At 36.9% G+C, this 19,911-nt stretch overlaps 2 protein-coding genes across 3 annotated transcripts in view; one reads left to right on the forward strand and one right to left on the reverse strand.

Annotated features, from left to right (window-relative positions):
* Positions 1–347: 347 nt before the first annotated feature.
* Positions 348–11,042, reverse strand: LOC134534326 (protein CDV3 homolog). Its single transcript, XM_063372715.1, has 5 exons — positions 10,703–11,042; positions 10,171–10,432; positions 5,256–5,348; positions 4,586–4,682; positions 348–1,290 (listed from the first exon to the last, which is right to left on the reverse strand). Exons 1-5 carry the CDS (start codon positions 10,898–10,900, stop codon positions 1,134–1,136), a joined length of 807 nt encoding a protein of 268 aa, XP_063228785.1. The 5' UTR covers positions 10,901–11,042; the 3' UTR covers positions 348–1,133.
* A 179-nt stretch (positions 11,043–11,221) lies between these two features.
* Positions 11,222–19,911, forward strand: part of LOC134534328 (pyruvate dehydrogenase (acetyl-transferring) kinase, mitochondrial) — a 51,014-nt gene continuing 42,324 nt past the window's right edge. The window contains exon 1 of one of the 2 annotated variants that reach the window (XM_063372724.1): positions 11,222–11,549. In XM_063372724.1, the coding sequence (XP_063228794.1) occupies positions 11,447–11,549 (103 nt within the window). In that variant the 5' untranslated portion in view covers positions 11,222–11,446. The remainder of the gene's footprint in view (positions 11,550–19,911) is intronic. The other variant, XM_063372723.1, reaches the window with a different exon arrangement.

Below are 19,911 nucleotides of genomic sequence, written 5' to 3' on the forward strand. Positions count from 1 at the left end.
ATGCATACCCAAAAAAATATCATAATACTACACTCTCATAATGATATTTTAACAATAATAATATTGTTTGATCACAGGCGGACAAACGTGAGACACGGCCCATCGATCCGACACCGCGGGAAACTCGTAAGCCATCTTGCGTAGTAGATCACAACGCCCTCACAACGCTTCGTGTCTGAAGACACAACTAAAATGTATGTAATGACCTCGGTACGTCAAGACTTAACTACATAATTATAACGAAAAGTCAAAAGTTTTCTTTTCCAAAGAAAACTAAGCACTGCAACCACGCACTCCGTTTTTTGTTTCCATACAACAGGTAATTTACAAACACATTAAAACAGCGATGACAGTACAATAAAATTCTTTATGCATGCACAAGCAGCCTTCACAAGAAACTGTCACCGACACAGCATTCCATATCTACATGATAAGTGTGACATGCAATCACGTCAGCATTTTCTGCGAACATTTCCGATACGCCCCTTTAAGATTATGTGGAACAAAACTGAATACAATGTTCATTTCAGTTTGGGGGACATTCTTAGACATTAATTTTTTCTGCTTCGATAATTTTTATATTGCTAATACCAACAGTACTTTTTTTTAGTCTGATTTTTACACGTTTAAAAAATTAGTTTAAACAAAACACACATATATTTTGTTTACCTAAAACCACTACACTACAACAAATGCACACAAATAATAAATTCCAATAACACTTCTAAAATTTTATAGAATCAAAAACAATTTTTTTTTGCAAAAAAAAAATTTACATGAAATATGCCTGACAAAATCGAAAAAAAAAAAAAAAAAAAAAAAAACGGTAAAAAGTTGCACCCAACATAAATATAAAAATTCCAGTTTGCTCGAATAGCTGTGGCAGGGCCTGATACAGAAATCACACGGAGTTTATTGAAACAAGAGCGGAACTATAACTTTTTTTAAATTTTGAAGTACTAATTGATTCAAGGATTATGCATACAAGAGCTTAGAACATAAATCCAAAACAAAAAAAAAAAATTTGTAGCACGTCCGGCTGGATTCGGGAGCGACAGCTGAAGACAGCTGAAGACGGGAGTCCCGGGGCGGGAGGACGTGTCGCACCCCTCGAGTCTCTGACCCGGCAGGATTCAGCTCTGGTCGTGGTCCTGGCTCAGCGCACCGTACTTGTTGCCGAGGCTCAGCTTGGGGCCGCCCGCGCCAGACACCTTGTTCGCGGCGTCCGAGTAGCGGCCCGAGTAGGCCTTGCTGTTGCGCACTTCCTCGAAGCTGCCCTCGTCTCGTTTCCTGCGCGACCGCGAGACCATCCCACCATCACACTTCGTGCGACCTTCCACTACTCGTCAGTCTAACTGTCGCAAGTCCTATTTCAAATTATTCACATGGCAAAGAATAAAGGGGCCACCGGCAAAAAATTTTACTCAACTTTTTGAAGGTGTCGTGTTTGTACAAAAATATTGAGTGTGTGAGGAAATATATTGTGCAAAAAAAAAGGTGGTGTTCAATATTTTGTGGAGTGTTCAAAAGTTTTCTGACAGATTAGAAAAGTTTTGCGGACCCGTCAATATTTTATAGCGCGAGAGTGCCGTGTGAGGGGGCTGACAAAATACTGCGCAATATTTTTGCGTAGTGTGAGGGGTCCAGACCATTCAATATTGTTGTACAAAAATGAGCTCAACAATTTTGCGCAAAATATTGAACGAAATTTTTGCCTGTGTGAGGGCCCAAGTATCCTCTTGCGCAAACAAAAATTCACAAAATACCTCAAGAAAATAACAATGTTAAATAGTTGGTGCATTAAAAATATTTTCTTGATTCAATTTTTAAAACTTAACTCATACCGTCCAGAATTATCTCTGGCACACAAATCTAACCCAAACATGGTGTCTATTCGAAATTTATAGCCCTAACATTTAATTTGATCACTAATTACATTTACTTTATAAATTGAAAGACAGTAAGTTTAAAGGTTTGTTATTAAATACATATTCAAAACATTTCTTATATACATAAAATATAATTGTGTGGCCTGAAATTTGCATACAGCATTATTCGCCACCAAGTCAGAAGCAACAGAACATCTATTACTTTCATGTTATGAGTCTTTATTCAGTTTTTTTAAAAGGACCATTAGTGAAATAAAAGGACTTTTAGAGGCAGTTAAAGACAAATTAAGGACTTTTAAAGGATATTAAGGAAGCGTACAAACCATGTAAATACCAATAAATAACTAATTCTTAAGTTATGTTGTTTTACAGTCCAGTTTGCATAAGTTAACAGGCCCCAGCATGTCACCATCAAACGCAACTGCAGATCAAGGTTGTAAAAATAAAGGTTTTTTTTTTAAACAAACAAACAAGTTGTTTTTTTATTTATTACATTATTTTGGTTCTTACCATGTTCAATTGAAAGCCATACAACATCCCGCTTTCTGCCACTCATGTTGAACCAGAAAAGTTATAACTAGGGACAGGTACTTTACGCGATCGCGAATCACCGTCGTTATTTCGCAAATTTGTCCCCCCCCCCCTTTTTTTTTTTTTACGAAAATGCGAATTTTGCGATTTTCGACTGTTTCGTCGCGAATTTGGTCAGAATTTCGTTATTTGAAGCTTAAATTGCCACAAACACATATCATTTATATATAATTCATCTTCCGTTCGTAACACCAGCGCACCAATAAAAAAGAAAACAATAAAACACTATTTACATAAAAATACATTTCACCGTGCCGACAACATTACTAGGCAAAACTAGGTAAACAATTTATTTTCTCCAGCCATAACCACAAAAACCTCATTCTGTGGCAATAATATCACGGCAAAGTTAACGACCACAGATGACGGTAATCCAGGACCGTTTTTAACATTACAAGCTTCAACATTTGTTTCTCGTGCCATGAAGTTATCAAAACAAAACGCGTTACTCAATAAACGTGTTACCAACGTAGCAGTACGAGAATATGAGAAAGAACACGAACGTTTATGAACAATCGATTGTTGTTCAATCATACGATCAATCGTATTCGGTAGATAAAAACGATACCGCGTTCGAAACGCGTAAATTTTGATATCAACAAAAATTACAAGTGTGTTTTTTCTTCATAATTTACTTAACCATAAAATACTTCAGGCAATTTTAAACTGCAACAAACAAACTGATGGATGGATGTATTTTTTTTTTCTTCGGTTGTGTTAAGGTACTGCACATGCGTGCATTTATTATTGTTCGGTGGCTATTCGTTGCGGTAAGGGAATGAATATCGTGTTGACAGTTTTCTCGCTGCTTCGCGATGCCGAAGTATGACGTAAACCCACTAGATAGGGCCAAAGAATTTTCTTCTGATGGTCTCTATTCGACAGATAAGGCAGTTTTATTTTGTAAATTCTGTAATTGCAGGGTTAGTTGGGACCTTAGATACTCAATTGTTAAGCACATAAGCAGTGAAAAGCACAAAACATCACGCATTTCTACCACTGCTACTGTAGCACTGCAGTATACTACTTCATAAATTTCAGGACCCCACTATTTTAAGCTGAATGAAGAAATACGTTGAAGGTTTGTATTTATGCCTACATCAATATCTGTAATCATGGAGTGGCTTAAATTTAGAAGCTCTCAAAACCAAACTCAACTTAAGCTAGTTGGAAATGGGCATTTTAAAACTAACCTAAGTTAAACTTACCAAATATAAAATAAGACTTACCTAAACCAACCAAACCTAAAACTAAACAAACCTAACTTTTCTGGCCTAGCATACCACCTGAGTTAGGAATATATTTTATTTACAAACCTTCCCTCTAAACCCAAAAGTTTTGACAGTCTGGAAGAGTAGCTAATCTCTTTGTCTTTAAAGCTTTTGAATTTGAAGGGTTTTTCACTTCTAAATGTTAGTTTTAAACATTTTTATCAATCTTAATTGAGTTCATTTAACTTTTTCTTAAAAAAGGTATGCTTGGATACATTTCGCCGCTTTTTTTCGTCACCGCTTTTGGCATTTTTCCTCACCGCTTTTGGCATTTTTGCTCACCGCTTTTCACTAATTTTATTCACCGAAAAGTTCCTGTCCCTAGTTATAACATCAAAGAACTGAAGTCAGCAAATCTGCACATCTGACTGAAAGGACTTTTCCCCACAGGACGGGGATTCTAATTACATAAATGTTTTTTTGTTCCTCTTTCCTCACAAGATGGGGATTTACATTACAGTCTGAGATTTTTTTACAAAATAGGAATTTTATTTTTAAATAATAAATTTATTTATTTCCGTTTCTCTCTCGCTTTGACTACAATTTACTACGTAATTTAATTTCAGAGGAGAATTTATCTACGTATAATATACAACTTATTCAGTTACTTTAAATGATAAGATCTTATTAGTATATAATTTTTTGTTCTTGTAAATTACAAGAAACATTTATGAGCAAACTTTAGTTGTTATTACGTTATTAGATTGAAATTAGTGTTTTCATTAAAACGTAAAGATATTCATTTAAATAATAGATTTAAAATAAAAAATCAGGTTTTTGCAATAAAAGCACTTGGTTGAAACCACTGATGCGACGTCGCGGAGCTGGACTCACCTTCTCCCCGGCTCGCCGGTGTTGGACGCGAACAGGCTCGGGAAGAACTTCTCGTCGCTGATGTCGGGGGCAGTCTTCTTGGAGCGCAGGCCCCCACCTGCACACACACGAGACGGCGGGCCAGTCCGGCAAGCCACTCGGCCGACACCGGTCGAGCAACGCTGGACTCGGAATGACACGTCTCCGCCGTCCGTCCGTCACGATCAGATGGCTCGGAAAGTTCCGTCCGTCCGTAAAAAACATTACCGAGCTTGAACTTTCGCCAGCCGGACGGATTAAATAACCTTCATAACGTCAGCAAGATACCTGTTGCCAGTAACCTTTACTATCGTAAAAGGTTTTTAATCATATTTATTTGTTTAGCTGCTTCCATTAGCTGCTTGTAATATTAACTTACGTTTGAAGGTATGAACATATTATTAACGGAAAATATTTTAATAAATGTCAGAAGGAAAAAAAATTGAATTTAATGATTTATTAAGTGCTTAACTTTCACGATCATCAATATGATATATCTACACAAGATAAATTTTCACCAGTATTTAAGATTTCTAGTCTGTTGGCAGCATCAAAGTATTTGACGGACATGCGCTCGGCTCGCTGACGGACGGACGGACGGATCACTGCCGAGTCCAGCTTCAACGCGCAGATGTTCATCGTGACAACTCACTAGTGCGAGTCTGCTCCCTTGCCGAGGACCGCAAGTGCGGAGGCATGTACCTCGACGGACCCTGGCTCTGCGCTTGCTGCGGCTCTTGGACAACTGAGAACACAAACAAAAAATGTTGAACAGCAAGAAGCACATGGTTGGAAACTAAAACCAAAAATATAGTTCAATGATATCCCAGTGTAAACAAGAACCACAGGCTGAAACAGCTGAGCCATCAGAAGAATAAGGTAAAACAAGTTTGCCAGAAGCCACCCATGAAGTATTTCCCCCACTCTTTACAGCTCTGAGGAGCAGAAACACTGTCAGTTCTCATTAATACATACAATTTACAATTTTGATCAATGCAATATTTTGGATGGTATTCTTCACTTAAAAATTTAATAGCTATTTACAAAAAAAAATTGTTTCATAATATTTAAAAAATCTCTACTGCTTGTCGATAACAATGTGAATACCTATCTCCAGTTTTTCATTGCAAGTTACAGTCTTAATAATATTCATCTGGGTAAAAAAATATTTTTAGAAAACAAAATAGCAGAGATATTGAAATTCCAATGTGGGGTGGCATTTCCAGAATATGGGTGTAACCCACCTATGGCTACATCCCCCGAGACCTATAAATACATACCATTTTACCGTTTTAATAAGTTTAAATGTCTAAGTACTTGGAGAAACTTCTAAACAGGGACTTACTGCACTAAATTTGCTATAACTTAACTCTTCCATTAAACATCAATTAAGGAATTAAAATTAAAGGAATATTAGGTATAAAAAAAAAACTATGTTTAAACAAAAATATCTGCCATTCTTTTCCTCTGCAGTACAAGAGCAATTACAATGGCCACACCCCACACCCACCTACCAACAGCACTAACACTGTGATTACGTATGCCTCACTATCAGATACTTTTCTGTTTGAAGTTACTTCTACGTGTGAAGAGTTTTTACTACAGCAATTTTCCATCCATCCCGTAGAACTGTCTTGACCCAGGCAGTGTGCAGACTATTTTTTTTTTTTAATCTTGACCACAAACTCACCTGAAACTATATCACAATGACAATTGCGTTGAAACATACTTCAAAACACAGTTAAACAACTGTATTAGTATTAGAGGCTTTGATGGAATTTTGTTCCATTGTCACTTGCAGGAATATGTACAGTTGATATAATTCTGTTCAATATTTTATCGCAAACTAGATTTTGATGGTTTGAAGCATATTTTGCTAATGTGAAGAAAAAATAATAGAGGAAAAGTTAATCCAGGTTTGACCCAGGCACTTAGGCTGAGTGAGATTGGGCCTTGTGAACTCTAAGCCTACTCACGTCTGCTAGCGCACTTCCCCCAAATACCACAGAATTGACATTTAGAGGTTAGTGGAGTGTCTAGTTGTTTTTAATTTTTATTTAATAATTTTTTATTACTGTTAGTGAGTGTTCAACGAGTGAAAATTAGTGACCGATATGAACTTTGCAAAAAGTCATTCAAGAAATCGAAGACAAAAAAATATCACTTAGAGCTGCTAGAAAGAAATAATCTTTACCAAAGTCCACTTTAAGAGATCCATTTCTGGAAAATACAAATGTCCTCATGGCAAACAGCCGATATTTTCAGAAGCTGAGGAACGGGTTTTTTGCTTCTAACGCAGCTAAATTACATAGCAGAACGGGGGTTTCCTTTCACTAGACTCGATATACGCCTTGTAGTGAAAATGTATTTGGAGAAGGAGGGCCATCCTGGAGAAGAATGGGTTAACAGATTTTTGTCCAGAAATCCTGATTTCAGACTACGCATGAGTATAAATATCACCCATGGGCGAACAATGATCAGCCACGATGTTTCAAAATACTTTGAAAACCTTAAACTATCTATTGGCAACACGCCCCCAGCCAACGTACTAAATAATGATGAAACCAACCTGAGTGATGACCCTGGCTCATCAAAATGTAGTTTTAAACGGGGTACGAAATACCCAAAGAGGATTCTGAACAGCTCGAAAGCTTATACCCCTCATGTTCGCCAGAACAGCAAGTGGGGAGTTATTGCCACCTCGCGTCTGTTATAAGGCAGAAAGAATGTATGACACTTGGTTGGCTGGAGGCATACCTGGGGCTCGTTACAACCGCTCAAAATCCGGATGGAACTGACGAGGATACTTTTTTGGACGGGTTTAAAATCATTTTGTCTTGGGCAAAGTCTGAAGGCGACAAAGTTGTCATTGATGACAACCTTTCAACGCACTTCTCTGAAGACGTACTGAAACTTTGCGAGTAAAAAAAAATCAAATTTGTTTGACTTCCCTCAAAACGCAACACACTTGCGGCAACCCCTCGACGTAGGTTTTTTTTTTTAGGTCGTTGAAGGCAACTTGGAGGCAGATTCTCCTAGAATGGAATGTGTGGCACATTAAATAGATTGGGTTACCTACAGTAAGAATACTGTGAAATCATGTGAACGGTTGATTATGTCAGGATCTTTAATTGATAGTTCATAAGCAACTATGAAAATTTTTTTCCAGTATTTTTAATACAGCTGTAAGTAATAACTTAACCGTATACAATGTTTCTAAGTATTTTTAAGGAAGCTAACCTAAGTGACCATTCTCAAAATTTGACAAGAGTTCTTCAAAACATAAACACACAGACCCACACGGGAAAGCAAAAAAATGGTGACGGTCGCATCAATGCAGTTATAGAAATGTAAGCTATAAACTATGATTTCTTAGACACAAGTAGGAATATAAAGACACTGTTTTCAGGGTAAATACAGGAGAATTTTAGACAAAACTTGCAAAACTAGCATTAATTAAGTCTAATTAGGGTGGAAAACACTCTTGGAACTAGCCGTAACTTACTGACATTAAACTTTTTTAGTAATAAAAAAAAATACCAACATTAAAAATCCCTGTCTTTTTTGAAAACGTACTGACATTTATCATCCCTGTCTTTTTGAAAACAATCTTAGCTACACCATATTTCTAATGATCTCTGGAAAACCACATGATCAAATAGAAGTTGGTACAAGTAAACAGTGGGTGGAAACCACAATAAGGCCATGGAAAAGTCTCTGCTACGCTAAAGCACAATGGCTACGGCTGAGTCAATGCAAAGGGTACCTAATGTAATCTATAAATGGTAAATTCACAGAAAACAGTAGGAATATTGAAACACTTGTTTTCAGTGTAAATAGAGGAACATATGTAAATGTTAATTAACTGACACATTTGGAATTTCTGTTTTTTTTTTTTATATGAAAAAGCCAGGACCGGTAAATCTGTATTGTACGGATTAGCGCCAAAAAAAATTGTACAAATATGAAATAACTTTCATTATATGCTCTTTTACGTCCTCTTTTCAAAACCGCCTGCGGAGATTAAAAATTCCAATTACTTTTGGAGATATCGCCGTTCTTATTTTGCAATACAAGCCCTATGTAATCATTCAACAGACCCCATTTTATATTTTGCCGTGTGTGCGTGAATGCCTAAATAACAGAAATTTTCAATTAAGTAAGGTTAGTTACATGATAAATACTTCAAAATAAACGGAAATTAAAAATAATATCAATTAATTTTACTTGTATAGTTTTAAGTATTTATAATGTAACTGACCTGACCTAACAAAACGGGACAAAGGAAGATTAGGTCAGGTCAGCTACAGTATAAATACTTTGAAACTGAACGGACATTAAAAATAATAAAAATTAATTTTAATGGTTGTTTAGTTTTAAAGTATTTATAATGTAGCTGACCTGACCTAACAAACCGGGAAAAAGGATGAACAGTAGGAACTCACGTAATTTTCATTTTACGTGATGTAGTCATTCAACTACGTCGCGAAAAAAAAAAAAATCATACTTGTAAACAAGCAACAATGGTGAACGCGGGAAGCCTACGATTCACTCATCTTTCTGGACATACCCGAATACTCACGTTGGCAAGCCTTCTTTCAACAGACGAGAGGCAAACGCCCGATCGTGCATCTTCGGTTTTTTTTTTGTTTATTGTAAATAAATATGCAACTCATGAAAACTAATGGTCAATTAGGTTATGTTAGCTACATTATAAATACTTCAAAACAATGTGGATGGTTGATTTGGTTAGGACAGCTACATTAAAAATACTGTGAAATCATGTAAACGGTTTCCTAGCGCTGGATAGCTACATATTAAAAAGTTATTTGCTAAGCAACCATAAAATGATTTTACAGTTTTTTTAATGTAGCTATACTTACCTAATATAACCAACCATCCACAGTGTTTTAAAGTATTTTTAATTACTTCTTGCTAATTTTAAGAAAAGAAGGCTTGCCAACGTGAGTATTCGGGTATGTCCAGAAGGATGTGTGAATCGTAGGCTTCCCGCTCAACGCCGCATCAGTGCACATCATGAAAATTAAAAAATTCCATATCTCCTAAAGTATTTGGAATTTCTGATCTCCGCCGGGTTTAATGAAAAGAGGAAGTTAAAGAGCACAGAATAAAGGTATTTTCGGATTTAAAAATTTTTTTTTTTTAAAAAAAATCACCAAAAAATGAATATTAAAAAATTTGATATCTCCAAACGTAATTGGAATTTTTTATCTCCGCAGGCGGTTCTGAAAAGAGGACGTAAGATAGCATATAATGAAAGTTATTTCATATTTGTACGATTTTTTTTGGCGCTAATCCGTACAATACAGATTTACCCCAGGACCCTTACAATTAACCATTTAAATAATAGAAATGTCACAATGCCGTTTTACGCAGTGATTAGGAAAAAGTTAAGGATATAAAAAATTGAATTTTCTAATTCTTGTTTATCTTTGTTTCGATACGCCCCTGTCGCCTGTCCTCAATATGTACCCAAAGTATTCAGATTCAGAATTGTCTACAGACAGCTAGTGCTAAACAGCAAACAGGAGTAAAGTGGTGGGTACCTTGGAGCTCTGGTACTTCCTGGAGAGGCTGCTGTTGCTGTTGCTGTTGTTGCTGTTGCTGCTGCTGCTGTTGGTTCAGCTTCCATGGCCCCGACTGTACTTTCCGTCTGACCATCTCCCCTGCCTCGTTTTCCTCCATGACGTGTTCTTCTTCATCGTCTTCACCATTCTGATCTGGGAGCTCACTTATCTGCAGATTTCCGATCTTCAGACCCGTATAATCTTTCTTCTCTTCCTCGAATTCCTTCCACTCGTCGTCTTCCTATTGCAATAAAGATCAGCTGTTACGTCTACCATATGCACGGTTCTAACCGCACATATCAGAATGGTCCACAACAAACAAAATCTGTCATTTAAATACAAGTTTTTTTTTATCCTGCGAAGTAACACATATTCGCTTAGCTATCATGCAAACGCTTATTTAAACAAAATAAACTTTACCGCAATGATAACCACAAATATGGCCGTTGCGAAGTTTATTGAACGTTCGTAAAATGACAGTGACAAGACACCACCTTAGATTTAAGCTTACCTGAATTCGATTCCCCTGGTCATCTTCGCCTGTCCCTACAACAGGGGTAGAAAGCGTTGATTTATCTTTTTTATTCGATTTTTCTGCCTTTTTCCCCGTTTCTTCTAGCTTCTTGGCGATCTCGTCGGTCGTAGTGAACTTTTTACGATTAGCTTTCTTTCGGTCTTTCTTCGCAAAGAAATCGTCTAAATCGGCCATAATGTCGTTAAGAATATTCAAGGTACGTTATTAGATCACGAAATTAAGCTTAAACTGAAATAAAACGATATTTCTAGCATAAAACTCCACATGTGTGTTACTTCTAGGCAGCCGGAAAGGAAGTCATAGATCAAGCCAGTGAATAATAACTTGTAAAGAATTTATTACAGTATAAACTGTTAACAAGATTATACAGGAAATTACTTTAGTGAATTATTAGATACAAATTTTGAAAATCAGTTAATTTTGTATTGTAATTAATTTTTACGTGTAAGAGTTTTGACATAAATATGTGTCTATACAACTTTTAGATTACCAGCTAGATGGCGTTGGCAAACACAACGCGCTCTATCTTGTTATGACCGAACTACGTTCGTCAGCTGTTAAATGTTGGAAATGGCGTTTTTATCGGGCAGCGATTATAAAAAGAAGTGTTTTGCTCCGGTCAGTCAAAGACATTCGTTTCAGTAGTGGGTCTACTGCTTAGCAGTTCGCAGGTCGACGACTTTATGCCGACGTGTGAGCGTTTTCAGCGAAGACAGCATTATGAAGTTGTCTCAGAAGGCATTAGGCAACATCCACAAGATGCTGGACTTTTATTCACAGTTCAACCCGTCTCCGTTATCTATTAAGCAATTCATCGATTTTGGTGAGTGAATCGTTTTTAATATATTTATATGATGCTTTTTATTGATAAATACATAAATCTTAATTGTAGGAAAGATTCGATTGTTTTTTACTTGTGGGTTGTCCCCGACTTGCTATTTGGTTGCGCAGTAGCGCTTTGCAGTTCGTGATACGTTCTTATAATAATGTAAATACAACAAGAACGTTTAGGATGCAAGTATCGTAGTTTTTTAATTTCTGCATTTAAGACTGCTTCCTAATCTGGAGTCTTCAGTTTTGCAAATATGAAACTAATTTTTGCCCCAAATAAAGTACATAATAATAGGAATCTGCACTTGTTTTGCTATGTTCCTATGTAGCGACCTATCCCTCTTTGTCATAAAAAGTAATAGTAGTAGTAGTTTTATTGTCCAAGTAGACTACAAAAATATACAATTATATTGTACATGTAATATAGGCCTTGTCAAGAATATTAAACATTATGAATACACATTTAAGTACAATACACATAAACAAAAATAATAGTAAAAAACAAATAATGTACATGATATAATAATAATAATAATAATAATAATACATTTTTAGCATAGTTTTGCTTCCATAAAATCATTAATAGAATAAAAACTGAATTCCAACAGCAAATCTTTCAGTTTTTTTTTAATGCACAGAGTTGGTTTTCTGATTTAAAATGTGGTGGAAGATTGTTATAAAAATATATATCAGAGTATCTCGGACTATTGCAAAACATTTTGTACGATGTTGTAATATATGAATATTATTTTTTGTTCTAGTCGAATAATTATGTAAATTGAAATTCTGCAGTCCATTCAACTGTGAATGAGCAAATATAAGTAATTCATAAATGTATAACGATGGTAATGTTAAGACACCTAAGCTTTTGGAAAGTTGTCTGCATGAGGTAATATGTAAATGACATGTTCCACAGCCTTATGGTTTCTATCAAAAGAAGGCTCAATGGAATAAAAATAAATAAAAATAAATACGATAATTTACATGCATTATTATACGTACAAATCTGTTCTATATTTGAAAAATTTTAGATGAGTCCGTAGAATTACTCCAAAATATTATTCCATATCATAAGTGAGGTTCAACATAACCAAAGTAGCTAAATAATTTTTAAAGCATTTAGATTAGTCAGTTTTGAAAATGTTCTCATAGCAAATAATATTGAGCTATTTTTTTTTGTTAAATGAGCAATATGAGATTTCCAATTAAGGTTCTTGTCAATATATATAGGCTACCTGTATTTTTGTTGAATTTTATTGAGATATATTATCACCATTAATTGATACAGTTGGGTATTGCAAATTGTATAAGTTATTAAGTTTAAAATGCAGCCACGTTGTTTTTGTGTTATTAAGAATTAATTCATTAGCCGTAAACCAATATATGATGTCCCTAGTTAAAACTTTGATATTTGCAATTAAACTTAAAGGGTTGTCGTCAGCATATAATACAATTTTCCCACTCTTAACGTAGGACTTCAGGCTGCCTTTTAAACACCTTGCGTGTCTTCCCCTCGAGTGATTGGTCCATCGCTACCTTGGACACGCCCCCTAGAAGATCTCGAGCTAATAGGGAACAGTTAACGCTCTTCTCTGCAGACAATGCACAGGTTACTCACGTGTATGCAGCATTGGAGTCTAGGCTGGTGGTCGAATACGCCGTGCTGTGATAGGTCGGTACCTAGGCCCGTCAGCGTTGCTGGTCCTAGACTTCACTGGACCCTGGGCCTTTTTACTCTTATGGATAGAGACCTGTAAAATTCGCGGATTCATTTCGCGATAGGATAGAGTCCAAATACTTTGGACATTATTTTGCTTCAGTGATTGGGTCACAGTTTATCTGAAGGACTCTGGGCCAATGAAAAATCTTTAACAGAAGAATTAGCGAATCACGATCATTCCAGTCAACAGGTGTTACGAGTCGGTAACCAATCAGCAGATGTAATTTGCACGAGTGCATAGAGGATCATGGAGTCTATCCTTTAGGGATTTGAAATCGCGAATTTTACAGGTCTCTACTTATGGAGGCTCTCCTCAGGAAAATTTTTAAAAATTAACTCTTTCAAACAAAATTTCAAGCCAACCTGGAACTTAAGTTTCAACGATGTTTACTTAATTTATCTTAATCAATGTTGATTTTCTTTCCTGATAAAATATATTCGGGTCAGTTTAATTTATAATGAAAATCAATAAATATGCGTGATGTTTATTCTAATTAATTAATTTTGTATTAAATAATGTAATGTATTAATTTATAATTGAAATAAATTACAAACGGTAACATAACCTCATGTAGGTATATACACTTGAAAAAGTTTACAAACAAAATTTCTATCACTAACATTCAAAATAAATAAACGTTTCTTAATAATATTTTGGCCTGAACTAAACATCAATCACTTAAGTATAAGAATTAAAAGCACATATCTATAGCCTATTTTATTTGTATGTACATAATTTTTATTTGTATGTGTTTTTTTTTTCTTTAACCTGTGAACATGTCGTTGCATGGTGCGCGCGCATCGTATATAGAAGTTCACTCTCATCATTTTTCACAACGCGCCTAGAGAAGTACACCTTCAAAAAAGGTATGTAAGCTGTGTGTGGAGAAAGGGCGGATCTAGAATGATGCTCAGGGAGGGGCCAATTAAATTTTTCAAATAAATTTTAGTATATTTATAATTGTTATACAGAACAGAAAGTTTAGAATGGTCTTAATTACCTTGCGGCTCTATTTAACAGTGGGTTGGATGTTGAATAATAATTTTGTTGTTATTATTTGGTCGTGTGTATTAGATTTCTGGTTCAAAAACGTCCTATTATGTATAGCACTGCAGTAAAATAATACTTTAGTAATTCTGTAAAACTATGATTAGGCAATTCAGAAATTATTCAGGGTTCAGAGGGGGGCCATGCCGCTATGGACCCCCCCCCCCCTCTTGATCCGCCGATGGTGTGGAGTGGTGGAGCGTCACCCCGTGTGCTCCGCCAGCTGCTCCGTGCTCCGTGCTCCCCGCGTCACGAGGAGTTGCGCAGCCCGCCGTGGGAGCGCTGGTGACCCAGATACGGCGAGGCCCCGCCCCCCTCGTGCCAGGCCCCGCCCAGTGGCGGACACACCAATTTTTTTTCTGGGGGGCATTTGAAAAAAAAAATCGGTTGTCTGTAAAGTCGGTTTACGGACGATAGTTTAACGTGACAACGTCATAACAAAACATTGATGAAATGATTGCATACTTCTATGAATAAAATTGAATCATTTTTATTTTAATAATAAAAGAATAAATACTTGAAATTATACCAGTTATCAGATTTTTAAAATGCAAGAATAATTAACCTTAATTGTCGAAATTGTTGTAATAAGCAATGAAAACCACATTAACTTTTCACTTTACTTTATAAACAGTCGAGTGGAAGAGAGATAGATGCGGGGCAAGCGTACAATGAACGTAACGGGACACAGTGTAACGGAACAATGTGCCTAATGGGACACTTTTTCGGCGTTCATCGATTTATTAGACGTCACGTCAAAAAAAAAGGAATTACATTGTTGACACTGGCTTATGGACCTACAGAAGTAGCCGCAGGGCACACGGCTGGCTCCTCAAACAGTTGAAACTGCGAGTGTTGCAACAGTTTGCTTTACCATCCCAACCTCGCGAAAAAGGAGGGGGGGGGGGTATCTTCCCTCAATAAACACTCCCCTCCCTCCCTCCCTCTTCTGTAAATACTGGCCACGCAATCTCGCAATATTGCCACAGCTTGCGGTACGGTCACCGTGTTTGCAATTCTTTAGCAAAGGAGATGACTTGGACGCTTGTCGAGGTAAACATGCTTGGACTGCAGTAGCAGTGGTTGCTCCCGTGATGTATTGCCAGAATTCGCGTTATTGTGCCTTGACAGCGTGGAGCGCAAAGGTTTCCAAGTCCAAACGACCTCCCGACATCCGATCACAACTTAATCCGACACGCCTTGAAGGATTAGAAGCCAAACAACTGATAAACAGCTGGACCAATCACGAGCGACCGTAGCAGAAGGGGAAATGAGACTTGGTTCTTCACATGCTTGTGGACTGTGGAGTGTAGCTTTGTACGTCTCTAGTAACTCGGCGGCTCCATACTAACGAGTTAGTAATAATCAAACTGTAATATGGTATAAAAGCTTGTCATGCCGAATATTTATACAAATAATTCAAAATATTATTATGGCAGAAAAAAAATTAAAAAATCTGAAACGATGGGGAAGAGATACAGACGGAAATACGCCATTTTGTATTCGACCATTTTTATATCATAACAATGCTTTATCGTTTATTATTGAGAGTTTAATCTCCTGCAAATGTCCCCACAAACTACAAATGTAGCTTACAGTCAGGAAAACCACGGGACTTGCTGTTTATACCAATTAGTTTTGAATGGTCGTGTGTAATTATGTTTTCAACCGGAAGTTGGCTTTGTTGTCGGTTGGCTAACTTTAGATTTAACGGGAGGTCGTAAAACCGGCTCTAAAACAAGTTTTCTGTGTTAAGCACTAAAGATAAAACTATGACTTAGTGTGGGTTTGACTTCTGTGCGATAAAAAAAAAACTCTCTTTGTGACAAGTTCTTCGAAGGGGAAAAAAAAATCATTTTTGATTCTCAGAATGTTGTGTGAAGTAATGCAGAATTTCTATTCATTGGAAAATCCCGATAATTATTTGTACCGAGTGTTTCTTAATGGTTGTGCGTAATTATGTTGTTAGTTAAAATGTGGAATGTGTGAAAAAAAGCGCGCCATTGTTGCGCTGCAAGAAAGAAAAAAAAAGAGGGCAATTTTTTGTTGTGGACAGCCCCCAATTACAACGAAGGCACTCGTTGGTGCGGGCATACTTTATTGCAGTCTGACGAGGGCTTGTCCCTGTTACCGGGCTGCGGGATGTGGTCAATAGGAGGCTGCCCTGAAGATGGCGACCGCAATCTTACTGTCTCCAAGACTGACAAACAACGGCAAGCCATTAGTTAATTCTAAATATTACAAAATTAAAAGAAGACACTGATCTAGTTTGAAATTTACAGTAAAATCAATATTAATATAAACACGTGTAAAAAGGAATGATTTAATTTATAAAAAATAATTGATATGAATAAGAATTAAAATCAATAAATATGCTAAATTCTGACTCTAAATTATTAATTTTAATTATTTATTAAATAACAATGTATTAATTCATAGTTAATGTAAAACAATTATACATACGGGCATATAGCATCACTTATATAAATACAACGCGCCCTCGACGCGGCGGGAGTCCCCCGGCCGAGCAACTCCAGTCGGTGACCGCGACAGCTCGCGATCTCTTGTTATCACGCAGCGGCGCGTGGGCTGGCGGAGTTAGCGCCTGTGTCGTCAGCGGGCGTGGGGGCGGGAGGCGACGTGTTTGCCGATGCGTGCGGCACGCGCCGTCGTCCCGGGGAGATGCCCCCCATGTCCCCCTGTCGCCAGCCAGAGCTCCGCCGATCCCGGCCCTGGACCACCCTTCTTGTCCTGCGCTGAACTTTCTATTTATTTATTTCACATCACAAAATATACAATTACATTTTACTTATAAGTTATTAATTACAGCATATGAAACTACTGAAAGTATAATTAAAAGTGAAACAGAACATATAACACATAATTAGTATGCAATAAAGACGAACCTACCAGTTTCGTGCACTATTTCCCCTGAGTCCATGCAGGTTTTACCTGGGCACAACTCAACTAGTTATAGTCCAGATCAGTGGTGCCCAACCTTTTTCAGCTGGCGACCCACCTTTCCTTATCGGAATACCTCCACGGTCCATCGGTCAATGGTGGAGTAAAAAACCTTATTTGTATCGTATCCCTTCCTTATGTACGTACTTATATATTTTACCATCAAATATTGAAAAAAAATGTCAATTATATACCTATATATATACTTTTTTGAAGATACAGATTGATTATTGATAAACAATTGGTGTTCTGATTTGAAAATGGTTGACAAATTATAAGCACTTTGTAGTAAAACAGTTATTAATTAACTATATATATATATATATATATATATATATATGCACACAATTCGATATGTTTCGATTTTTCTTATATTTTCTGAAGGTTTGGTAGATGGTTTCTGTAGTTTTAGGATCGAGTCGCGACCCACCGTTTGGGAACCGCCGGTCTAGATAGTTCGTCATGGCATCAACTGCTGCCATGGCTGGCCAATACCCGAAATATGCACACGATGCATGCTGCCCTTCCTGCATGGCTGAAACCAAGCATGACTAGGTGTAAAGGCTTCGGCCTGAGACGCACTTGGAGTCTTCCCTAACCCAGACGCCTCCCACAACAAATAACACTTCGTTTTAGTTAGGTTAGGAAAATAAAAATTAGCGCCACCAAAAGTTCCTCTGTCCGGCTGCAGTGTGTCATAACTCCCAGTTAAATTGCGAGCCCGACATCAAAAATAACTCCCCATCAGTGGCTATTTTTTTTAACGCGTCTGTGACGTCACGCCAACAGAATTCAAAATAACCAGCAGCGCAAAAAAAAAAAAGTAAAATTAGTATAGTTAAAAGAAATGAACAGACTCCAAAACCAGGCGCGGCTTTGAAAAGAATGCAAGACCGTGTGCAGATTTAATTTCCAGTAAGAATTATGGAAAAGGGGGGAGTGGTAAATTGAACCACTTTTCCCTCTGTTTGCTTTCAAATTCTCTCCATTGGTTAGTGGGAATGATGGTTTTTGCAGGTAACCCCCCCCCCCCCCCCCCCCCCACCCATTTTCACTGGCGACGGGGGAAGAGTGCGTGACACCTCCATCGACCTTCTCATAGGCCGCCGCGTTTGTTTACAAAAAATATATGTGGAAATCACAGTTCAATAAATGGACTTAGTCCTTGAAAAATCGGGCACGAATAATAATTATAAGTGTTTATTATATATGAGGTATTAGATTGTAATCAGATTGTAATGTGACATAAAAGCAAACTGTTAACATGCCGATTGCATAAGAAACTGTTTTGACCGTTCAAAGCTCAAAAAAATAAAAGTGTGACGTATGTGTTCCATCGACAGAAGAACAAACAGTTGCTGCGTTTTGATTCCTGGCTTTGTTATTGCCAGATGGTTATCTAATCTAATCGCGAATGTGGAAATTATGTTAACTGGATATTTTCGTAATTCCTGTTGATGGTGAAATTATCAGGAAGGCTTTGTGGGCTGAGGCTCGAAAAGTGTGCAGTAAACCACTCACCTCTGTTATCGTAATCTGTTAGCGAGTTATATTTGTCAACAAGAGCCATAACCTGATTGGACCACAAGTGTGTGTTAAAAAAAAAAAGGGTGGGGGGGGGGGGATGATCTATCTTTAGTGGCGGTGCCAGGCACTCGTGAATGCAAGGGTCTATCCAGAAAACGGGGGAGGGTCTGCCACCCTTCAGAAGTGGAAAATAAAATAAAACAGTACACACACACAACAAACAAATTTCTGAAAATTTTATTAAAAACTTCGTTGTTGGTATTTCAAGATTTTGAGAAGTCATGGACCATCTTCCCACATGAAAGAGTCTGATGTCCGATGTGTGCCGCACTTTTTATTTTTTTTTATTTTTTACCCCGTTTTGATCTGGACACGCTCCTTAGATACCTGAAACAATTTTTTTTATTTAATTTGGAATGTGTGCTGTTATTTTTGAGTTTATGTGGAGACAAGTGAGGAAATATAACGTTTGTGAGACAAGACACTGGCCCACTATAGTGATACTGAAAGAAAAAAAAACAATGCAAGAATACGTGTAATTTCAGCATTCAATAAAACAAATTAGGCAGGTTTATTGAAAATGGGTAAGTTTTTTTTAAGTTTATGTAAATATATATGACAATAACATTAATCGCATGATTTTATACATTGTATGACGAAAAAAATAAAGCTAAAATAAAATCACATAATGCTCAACGTATGTAACAATAATATTTACTTTAATGCGGTAAGCAACTTTTCATCAGCGGTCATTGCATTTCTGTAATTGGTGTCTTGTTTCTTCAGTAGAGAGTAAACCTTTTGATGAAGTTCGTAATGTGTTTCTGGATTCATTCGATATAATGTACTAAATTAGAACGGATTTTCCAACAAATCGCAAGTTAGGACGTATGCCCCAAGTTGAATTATTAAATCAATTTTTTTTAATCATTTAAATCGTGCCAGATATACATTTAAAAATTATTTTCACTCGCAAAGTCGCAAAGTCGTCTCGTGAGCCGAAAAGTTCTTTTGATTTCGGGTTAAGTTTTTGAACTGCGTTTTTAGAAGAGTGAAAAGGCGTGTTTTCGGAGTAATTTTTAGGCTAAAAACAACCAG

The sequence above is a fragment of the Bacillus rossius genome, chromosome 7, assembly GCF_032445375.1.
Source record: "Bacillus rossius redtenbacheri isolate Brsri chromosome 7, Brsri_v3, whole genome shotgun sequence".
In the NCBI taxonomy this organism is placed as follows: Eukaryota; Metazoa; Arthropoda; class Insecta; order Phasmatodea; family Bacillidae; genus Bacillus; species Bacillus rossius.

What these genes read in the sequence shown, in the direction of transcription:
- LOC134534326 (XM_063372715.1), bottom strand. Translation starts at nt 10,900, where the DNA reads ATGGCCGATTTAGACGATTTCTTTGCGAAGAAAGACCGAAAGAAAGCT. An exon ending in AAGGGAGCAGACTCGCACTA is followed by an intron (nt 4,683 to 5,255) that starts GTGAGTTGTCAC and finishes GTGTGTGTGCAG; the next exon opens with GTGGGGGCCTGCGCTCCAAG. An exon ending in ACCGGCGAGCCGGGGAGAAG is followed by an intron (nt 1,291 to 4,585) that starts GTGAGTCCAGCT and finishes GCGGTCGCGCAG; the next exon opens with GAAACGAGACGAGGGCAGCT.